This window comes from Drosophila gunungcola, chromosome 3R, assembly GCF_025200985.1.
Source record: "Drosophila gunungcola strain Sukarami chromosome 3R, Dgunungcola_SK_2, whole genome shotgun sequence".
NCBI classification, from domain to species: domain Eukaryota; kingdom Metazoa; phylum Arthropoda; class Insecta; order Diptera; family Drosophilidae; genus Drosophila; species Drosophila gunungcola.
Window position 1 is genome coordinate 982,929 of NC_069139.1, and position 10,635 is coordinate 993,563.

Here is a 10,635-nt window from a genome sequence, read left to right on the forward strand (position 1 = left end):
ACATCGCCAGCAGGATAACAATAACAGGGACTTTCGCTACAGCAGCAGATGAAAAGCTGAGCTGAGGGAGGGAAAATAACAAAAACCAGAATGAACGGTGGCTGTGAGTATATTAGTTGAACGACTGACACTCTGACCTCACACAGATAATAAAAAAACAATATTATGTTTTAATAACATTATTTTAATTGTAGTTTCTAAAATGTAAGCATTATAGAGGGATTTCCAACTAAATATTTCTTAAAAAAAAAACTCACGACTCCTTAATCTGAGCCACTTAATTTTATAAAATTTGTCATTTAAAATGAGATAAAACCGAGGAAAAGCAACAATTATAATTTTTTCAATCAAAATACTTTTATATGAACATTTCTTAAAGTCCTTTAATTTTTATACCAAACCAAAGAATTATTGGGGGTTTTAAATTCTATATTTCTTATAAAATAATTAGACTTTTCACTTTAGTTTCAAAAATGTTCAATTAAAATCAATTGTTTTTGAAAGGTTATCGCAGTTGTTTTCTCTGTGAAATGCCACTCTGCAGAAAACTTTGTTAATGTGAAACTCTGAGCTATCTGCTCGGTCTCATCTTTGCTTTAAACTTGAAGTTTGCTGCTTTTCCCCTTACCATCGAGCATCTTGTTTAGGCAAATTAATGAGACCCATTTACAGATTGATGTGCTGCAATTATGCGCCCCGGCCAAGTAGCATAAAGCACTTAACGCACTGATTCTGATTAAGTGAGCGCAAACACGAGAAGAGAAAGGAGTCTTTCTTAAGGACCTGCATCAGGCCTTAAAAGCAATCAGCAGCAATGAAGATGAGCACACAAAGAGGTACGACTACCTACTATCTATCAATGCGGTCAGCTGGGTGTCAATCAAGGCAAATGCCAATGCCACGAGGCGGTGAAAACCAGACAAACCTACTCCCCAGGGGCCCACTTCCCTTTGTGGCCTCGACTTTTCTTTTCTTTTCTATTTTCCCCGCTTTAATGATCGCATCGACAATGCTTTCAAGAGCGAGGACGGCGACAAACGATGTGGCCCATCTGAGGAATGAGTACGAAGGATTTTGGCCCCGGACTGAGGCCACAGGACATGAGACTGAGGACAGAGGATACAAGGCACTGGGACTCGAGACCCCGTCTTTGTCTTGGCGCCTCAAGTGCCGGATAATGAGTTTGATTCTCGCTGCAGCGATTGCCCATGGCACTGCGTCTATGACCACGACTGTGGCTGCCAACAAACTGCAATGTAATTAAAGTCATGTCAATGCCGACCCCATTGGCAGGCATTTAAATTGAAGACTCGTCAGTGCACCAAGAAACATTTACAAAACATTGCCAATATATATTTAAAAACATTAATGTGCTTTTTAGGAGTGCTTTAAGAAATGAAAATGTAAAGTATTGGAGAGTATATAGAGTAAAGAGAGAGAGAGCATAGAGAGTACTACATATGCAGCTCAAATTTAATAAACTAAGTTTTACAATACCAAATGAATGAAAATTAAATATTTGTTAATTTGCTGGTTGTTTGGTTATTTTTTTTTTCTCCCTTAAAACCAAATGTTAATGTTGTGGTAAGGTTAAAAAAAACAAGCAGGTGAAGAGCTTTTAAAAAAAGTTTAACTTACATTAAAATAAGCTGACATGTTATACACAATTAACAATGAACAGTAAACATTGCTAAATGCTTGTATTGATTTTCTTAAATTTAGACAGCCTCTTCTGACATCAAAGCCAAATTTTTTGTTGGCAGTGTGCTGCGAACGTTGCCATTGTTACCTTTTCCTTTACAGCAGACCCTTCTAATGAGAAAAGTTCGTAATGTTTCCCTTTTTCCCGTTCCCTTAAAGGGTTGTCTGGGCCATTCTACCGACACCCGAAGCGATTCGCCCCTTGACTGCCTCAATTCATTGGCAATCTGTAAACGTGGCCAATACAAATGGCAAGTGACTTGTGGTTAAGCCATACAAAATCATAAATCACGGCCAATTAGAAGGGAACTACTCCGTTGGTCTATGACTCTATGGCTCGGCAGAGAAATAAAACACACACACAGGCGCAGCCATGTAGCAATATCAATAACGTAATTAAGATAAATGTGAATCGTATATACCATATAGCCGGTAGTCACACTAACGCTCCCATAAACAAACCCACCCGCACAAAAACGGGGAGTTGATTTCCGCTAACTCTGTGCACTAAGAAAAAAATTATGTCGTATGTGTCTAAAAGATATGAAATTTTTTTTATTAATTTAGCTTTAATTTTTAAATACACTTTAAATAAAATAATTTTACTTAAATATAGTCATATGATAGTTATGTTTCCTGATTATCTAAATTGGCAACAAATTTCCGTCAACTCTGTGCGCTAAGGGAAAATGTTTGCCATATTTGTTTAAAAACTTATGGAAAATGTTTGTACAATTGTACAACACTTTAAAACAGTAATTTATATTTCCTAAGTACCTCGATCGGCAATATATTCTAGAAGTGTAGATTTTGGCTGTACTTGTAGGTTCGACCTCCAGGAAATCCGTGTACGCATTAATGCGACGCGTGTCCTGCTTGTTTATGCGCCACCAACAACAAACAGCCTCAATTAATTTATGTATATCTTACTGTGTTTGTGTGTGGGCAGGGCCACGCCCATCGACTGAATGTCCATGTCCGATGTGAAAAATGGATAATTAGTTAATTGCGGTACGTGGTGGCGGGCAAATGTGTGGGGGCGGGGATTTATGTATTTTAGTTATTAATTAAGTGCGTGGCTGTTAATCTGTTTGTGCAGGAACACGACCTTGAAATAAAACTCAGGATTTTTGGAGTAATACGAGAATATATTGAATAGTCGAATAATTTGGTTTCCTATGAAACTACCTCCTTTTATTGCTGTTTGCTAAAGGTACGTGTATGTGTAAATGTGGACTGAAAACTTGAACGCTACTTACTTGATCTTCTCCCATATTTCCTCGCCAAAATGCTTCAGCACCAGCAGCTCCAATGCGTAGTTAACAAAGCCATACTGCGATTTAAGGGGAAAACAGTAGCCGATTAGTATTTATGTTTGTTGATGCTCTTAAACAAACATCAATAATTTAGCTGTCTAGTGTCTAGTCTGTATCTGGTATCTAGTCCCACCGATCCACTTTCTGTTTCGGACTCTTGCGAATCGTAAAAATTGAAGCTCTTTGATTTTAATTGCGTTCCCAGATGAGACAGCAGATTTGATTTGAGTCGATAAATTTGAAATATGCAAAATCAATAGCGTTTGCGCAATTTCATTTCGTTTTAAATGTTTCCGAATAGCAATCAATTTTATTTGTTGTGCGAAATCAAGACCATCGAAGGAAACAGAGGAGCAGCAGACATACCTTTCCTATCCAGATACACAGCACAATCAATCGCTTCCGCCGGATGTAATACTAAGCAAGCAAAATACTTGAAATATATTTACATACATTACGCATACGTCTAGTTGGCCACACATGAGGCTTTGGCCTTGGGCCGCCAGTGTGTTTTTCTGTTTTTGTTTGTGTCTGTTGCTTTTCGAGTTTTTTGTGCTCTTCGGCTCGGTTGTGTGATGAAGATGTATCTAACCGATATTTGATGTTTATTGCCTTTGTTGGGTGCATTGAAATGTTTTAGCAACGAAACGGGAACAGAGTTTCAAATGCCACCCGGGGATATAAACAAAATGGAATGGAAAACAAGGAGGTTTAAAATTCGGGGAAAATCGCAATTGTAAGATCAACATTTCCTTGCATATGTCAACTTGATGACTTTCTTTAGCTGGTGTCATTGTTAAATCCCAAAAAGCTTTTTTATAAAACTTTAAAGTTGAAATAAACAAATTATGTCCTTAACTCTGTTTTCTTTGACATTTTAATTTACTTTTTTTTATTTTTAAATCACTTACCATTTTGAAGCCTTTTTCGTTTTCAGTGTTTTGCCAAATTGGAAAGTTGTGCTTGCGTATTTAATTCACTTTCACAACAAATATGTTCAAAGGCATATCACAACTGAAATTGGACACCAGAATTCAATATTGATAGTGCACTTTATTTAATTTTCACGATTTGTCTATCCCGTCTGGCCATTTTCACTGCTCCCCTAGGAATGCGACAATGAAAATGTAATAAATTATACTTGTTTACCCAACTGATGTGACTGCCATGATAAACGCAAAAAGTGTTATGAAAATTACAATGCAATCATTGTGGTCTGCGCAATTATGAGCGAAAAATACATGAGCTGTGTATCGGCAGTTGAATGCATGTCATTATTACACCGCTGCCATTTATAAATATTTCATGCGATACCAAATCGGCTTTGCTTTGCTTTACCATACTTAATTTTTCCTCATTCTCTAGTTTTTCATAACGAAACTCCGAGGCCCTCTTTAAACGCCAACTTTAATCAAAAATTTAATCGAGCGGAAAAAGAAAAGTGGGACCAAGCGGCCTCGAACATTTCCCAAAACTTGGGAGCAACAATTTCTGGGGCCGTTTCATCTGAATTTTTGTGTGGTGTATGCTCGTATGTGCTGTTTGTTGCATGCCACATGCAACACGTGCGGAAGGCAAAGGCCCAACACACCGATACAGCAATAGAAAAGCACCCAAATAACCCGCAGCTCAGCCATCAACTGGGTCACAATTTAAGCGAGTAAAATTGTGGCTTGAACCTCGCTTGGCCGGATCCTTAAATGCGCTAGAAAGTAAGAAACCCAAAGAGAAAACTTACGTTTTATAAATAAAAAATATATATATATATATATATAAAATAATACATATTGATAACATTATGTATTTTAGAAATAATATAAAAATTGTCTAGGCTGACATATTACTTTTTTTGTTAATTGGATAATTCTTAGCTAGTTTAAAAAAGATGGGTTATGAAAAATGTTGAAATTTTAAGGTAGGAAACTTTCTTTGTTTTTATGTAAAGATATTTATCGCATCAAGCTGAAATGCAATGTGGATGAATTCGAAAACCCTAGAAAGGTAAATATTATAGTAGTGTTACATCCTTTAAAACTTTAGAGAAATCCTCTGAATGAACCCAGAGTATCAGCTGAAACGGCAGCTGGCTTTTATAAAAATCAGGCTACAAAGGGTGCATACGGCTGGTTAAGTACACAAAAGTCAGGTAAAACACAGCTAACACACATATACACACTTTTGGCCGACAGTGTGTGTGAGTGAAACTCGAAATTTATGCGCTACGACGAGTGCAGGGCAATTAAGGCATTGCGAATGTTGAGTTTTCACGGAGTTTGGGAGTCGCCTAGGAAAGGGAATCACCTTGAGGGCAGGATTGGCATAAACGAGTGGAGCACAAAATGGCAGCCCTGGCCGGAAAAGTTGCCTTCAATTGAAAAGCGGAAAACTTGGCCTGCCAGGCAATGATAAGTTACAAGGGGGGAAAAGGCCGGCGCAGAGCACAGCGAGTTCGTCGAGCCGTAAGGGATTTCCACCTACCAGCCCAGCCGACAATGCTTTAAATACTTTAAGCACACCAGCCCAGCGAGCGGAGAAGAATATCGATTTTCGTCCATCTTGGCAGACATTTTTTTAGCCCATTAGGTGTCTCGTTAAGTCGGCTTTTCATAAAACTTATTAACATATAGTTCGTGTGTGTAGTGCATGACTGTTGTTGCTTATTTGGCCTTATGTCTGTCATTGTTTGACTTTTTCGATTACCCAAATGAGGAATATTAATCAGGATACCAGCTTTACCTATTTGCGAATGACCGCGCGGGTCCTGACATCCTTCCAATTGAGCGAATTTTAATTACGTGCTACATTTGGCATTTTGATAACGGTAAGGAACTGTCAACAGGAGGTCCTTGTGCTATTTTCGTGCCAGTCGAGAGTGTAAATAAGACTCGATTCGGAGGGCTTTGCAATTTGTTTGGAAAGGGTTTTCGGGGGAGGAGAGAGGCAAAAGTTCCTTCGATGGGGACGTTTGTCTGTGCTATTTGGCGATGACGAGCACGCACATTTGATAATTGCGACAAAATGATGCCGATGTGAAAGTGAAAACAAAACGATATAAACTTCAGGCCAGTTAAAAAATCCCCTTTTTCTTTCTCCCCCCAAAAAGCCTTTCTTTTTGCCTGTCAATTTAGCGCTAAACTGACAATAACTGAGTTAATGATGAGCCTGCCATTAGGCCAGGGCACAAAATGAGGCACAGTGCACACAACATGGCCACAGGACGGCCGCAGGATGTGGATGCCTGTCCTCAGCAAAGTTGAGTTTATACAGTGGAAGAATAATATGTATCTAACTGGTTTTTAAAAGCAAAAAAAAAAAAATATTTTAAAGGCAATTCAAATTCTTGAATGATTTGTCTAGAATTCAGACGGCTTGCAAGACGAAATTGTTGGGCTAATAAATAAAAAGACTTAAAACACCAAGTAAAGGCAACAGAAATACATGAATAATATATCTTAAACTTAGACGACTTTCAATGATTTCTTTATTTTACTAGAGCTTGCTAAAAAATGTTAAGACTTTATACAACAAGTAAGCTATTTTAACCATTTGCACTTTGTAATTTTCTAATGTCTATTTAAAATTGTCTTTTTTCTGCAGTGTGTCTTTTGGGTAAAGGGAACTTTGCGAAAATGTGTGGGAAAGCAATTGTACATTCAACTCTGTGTCCGCCCGGGCATTTATCAAATATAATGGACATTCACTATCGTCCGAGCAACTAAAACAACTGTCAGCAAATTGCCGTGGGCACGCAAAGCTAAATGTCTAATAAACTTTGACATATTGAGTCAAATATTTCTATTTGGCAACTTTTGCACGAGAGTTGCAGGACCAAATAAATTATGGAATGAAGAACGGCGCAAGGACAATGATAGCGTGAAATATCTGCCTGGGTAACCGAAATAAATTAGAGGGCTCAGAAGTATGCTTTAATATCCAGGGCCAAGTGGAATGACATTGTGTGTGTGTTTGTGTGTGGCATATACGAATATGGTTCACAAAAAACAAAGCTTGTGTGAGTGGGTGGGTGGATAATTTACATTTGTTTGAGGCGCGCGATTCTTTTTATTGAGCGATTCCCCTGTCTTTTGTTTATTCGCAACTTGTGATTTATATCTGTGTTTGTTACTTTTTTTATCTTCGTGTTTTAGTCCGGGTTTCGCTTTCACTCTCGCGACAACTTTCCACTTTCACTGGCTCAGTGTTCACTGTTCGTTTGATAAGGAGCGCGCGCGTTTCCCAAGGAGTTTTCCCAGTCCGCTAGGGTTTTTCCGCCACACTCTATCCGCCGGAGTGAACAACTCGCCTGAATCAGCCGTCGACGACTGAGCGCTTCCTGCCGAAGGAGCGCCGTATTAAAGGCGGCTCGCCTTTAGACACTTGTCCGCTTTTCCTTTGTCGGCTGCCTGCCAATTGCCTGGCCCACTCAGCTGTTTGTTGTTGCTGGTCTGGTCGGGTCGTCGGGAAAGCGAGCTAGTCGGAAAAGCTCTTTGGCGGGAAAAGCTCGCTCTCGACCCCTGTCTCGCTCTAACTGATGCTGCTATCTACCAGTAGGTGGCGACTACCCGGTTTTAAATGATAGTATATCAACTAGCACAAACAACAAAAGTTTAATAATAAGTTTTGATTCAGAAACAATAATCTTACTTCAATTGGTTTAAGTACTTATATATACGTTTTAAAAGATCTAAAATTATTAAGCCTTAACATTAGAGACATTAATGATACAAAACAAAAATTATCAGGGAGAAAATTTAAAAAATTTGATAAAAAAAATATATTTCTACAAATTTAATAAATTTAGCCAAGGAATTAATAATTGAATTTTAAATCATTAACTTGTTTTTCATGCTTACTAATACAGTTGCACTTATTTTAATGACACATAGCTTAAAAATTGTCAACCAGTTACATTTTTTTAGAAAATCTAATAATATACCCAAAAACATATCACACTTTGCAATATATCAAAATATTTATAACGAATTTTAGCTCAGCTGTAAATCCACTTTTGTAGTTTTTATTGGTTAGATTAGGCTTAAATCACCTACTACACTTTCTCCTGCTAGTGTTTACTTTTCACTCGCCATTTAGGAGCCGCCAGCATTCCCAATTCCGTTTCCGGTGTTATTTATTGTCGGTTTTATTTACTTTGCTGCTGATTTTTGTCAAACTCCCCGCCTCAGTCAATGCCTTACGCATAATTTACCTACGACAATAGATTTTCGGGCAGCTCTAGTCAAGCAGATGAACATTTCAGCGTTCCAGAAGCGGCAAATAAATTAGATCCACTTGCATTGCAAACAGAAGTCCTCGTTCAGTACAGTAATTGAAATTGAATGGGTGGATGGATTGGCGGATTGGTGAATGGGTGGGTGTTTAGGTGGCAAGGTCGCCTCGCCAATGGGGCGCACTGGGGCGTGGCTAAACAAGCACCTGTTAGCGACAAAACACCAAGGCAGGCCCCCTTTAAAAAAGCCACAGTTGTTTAGAAGTGTGCATCAATCGGAAATTCATGTGCGCTTGAACACTGCATAAATTAATTACTCTCCGCAAACATAATTAAACGCATTGTCCAAGTTTTAATTGTGGTGGCTTTTGGTGCTATTTGATTCGCTACTGAGTGCCACAGAACGCACAAAGGTCGAAAGAGCAGCCGGCAACAAAAGCAAAGCCATCTGCCTTGCTGACAGCACATCGCTGGCGGTGACATTAAAGGAAGAGTTGGCAGGACGAAAGGTGGGGCATTTTAGCCGGTTAGGTAACCAGTTATCACAGTAGCTGCCCTGCCTGCAGACTGTCAGAGTCATTGTCAGGCAACCGGGGGCTATGGCTCTACACAAACTGTGATGAAATGCTCCTCCGTTAACTATCTAACTATGAAGAAGAGTTAACTGGGTCTTTAAATACCCTAAGAAAACATTTCTTTTACTTATTATTATAATGCATAATTTGTAAGTTGTAAATTGGTATGACACCAGGTTTATTTCGATTGTATTTTCTTTAACTACCTTTTTATTAAGCAAACAGGGAGAGTTAACTGGGTCCCCAAAGCTTTAAATATCCTAAGAGAATATAACTTTTATGTATTATAAATAACTTGTAAATGGGTAAAGAGGTAAGGCATGTTTTTTTTTTTGATCTTTAACGTTATTTGTAACTTCCAAAACATAGAGAAATCCAACAATCATGATTAAAGTGTAGCGCATCTAACAAATTAAAAGGCGCCTGTTCTGGGCACTTAAAGTCGTTACAAGTCATCTTTTTGATCCAGTTTCAGTTGTGTGGGCGGCGAAGGAGTTGCGGATGACCGCGAAATAAAAGAAGCCATCTCGTTGAAAGGTCCTGCCAACAATTGTCCCGAGGAAATGAGGCGTGCCCGCTGCAGAAGGAAAATACCGAATACTGAACACTGAATGCCCCTGGACTCTAATCAAGTTCGCCGCCAGAAGATGACTATCTGCCTAGCATTTAATTAAGGGGTTACCAAACTTTTCGGGCATCTCAATTGCTGCACATACCAGCTCCAGAGACTCACGAAAATATTCCATTCTGTTTGTGTTTTTTGGGTCGGTGCCCAGCGGGCGTATCTAGCGCATTGAGACAAAGGACAAGTGCATCAGGATAATCGCATCACACTTGAGTAAATAAATTCTTGAAGTGGAACCAACTTTGTCAGAGCACTCTGCCTCAGACGAAACATGTTGCCGGCTGTGAGGCCATTTTCCATCTTTCATGATAATGAAAAAGAAGGACCTCTGCAGCTCCTTCGTCCTGCGTCTTTTTGTGCCGCTTTACGTGTTGGTAGTGAAAATATTGTTTCTGGGCCCAAACAAAAGTGCGGCAAAATGTTGCCACAGAAACGAATGTTTCAGCGTTGCTCTCCTCAAAGCAGGTCAATCGACCTACTCAAAAATGTATAACAATTGTCTAATATTATTTTGCAACTAATAAATAACGGAAGTTTTTTTCTATCATTGTAAGCTTAAAATAAAATTATTAGGTCAATAAATCTACTAAAAAATGTATATGTATTACTCTTCATATTTCACTTTTTAAACTATTCAGACCGCTCAATTTTATGTGCAACTAATAAATCGTGGCTTGTTAAATATTATTAAGTTAACAGAAGTTATTGTCATTTTGAGCTAAAAACAATAATTATAAAATCACTGTATAGAAACAATTTATTTATACTCGTACAAGCACGTTTATTTATAATTGACTAGTAGTTAAATTTGTCGGCATTAATCAGTTTCTATTTTAAACTACTATTACGAAGTTTCAGGCTTATCAAGTGGAAATTCTTTACCAAAGTTTGTTCAAATTAAAATGCATTGAGGCCTGCACATCTGAAACCATAATAAGTGTATTTCAGTTAAGGTAAATAAAATCCTTGCAATGTCATGCAGCATCTTACAATTTTTGCAGCTTCCATTGCCATCAATAATAATTGAATATAAATACTGCAATTTGGCCACAGATATTTTATTGATTTCCAAAAAATTTAAAACCGATGCCAGAGGCCACACTACACATTGGCCTCTATATTTTTTTTTATATCTTTTACGCAGATGAATAGAAACAGTGGGATACACAGCATGTCATCAAGAATTAGTTG

The 10,635-nt window shown here is 38.2% G+C and overlaps 1 protein-coding gene across 2 annotated transcripts in view; it reads right to left on the reverse strand.

The window, feature by feature from the left end:
- LOC128256704 (guanylate cyclase soluble subunit beta-1) overlaps positions 1-7,379 on the reverse strand; it is a 61,683-nt gene extending 54,304 nt beyond the window's left edge. Inside the window, exons 1-3 of one of the 2 annotated variants that reach the window (XM_052987243.1) lie at positions 7,055-7,379; positions 3,929-4,031; positions 2,961-3,034 (exon numbers count right to left, since the gene is read on the reverse strand). In XM_052987243.1, coding sequence (XP_052843203.1) covers positions 2,961-3,034; positions 3,929-3,931 — 77 coding nt within the window. In that variant the 5' untranslated portion in view covers positions 3,932-4,031; positions 7,055-7,379. Of the gene's footprint in view, positions 1-2,960; positions 3,035-3,928; positions 4,123-7,054 lie in introns of both variants that reach the window. The other variant, XM_052987234.1, reaches the window with a different exon arrangement.
- Positions 7,380-10,635: the final 3,256 nt, after the last annotated feature.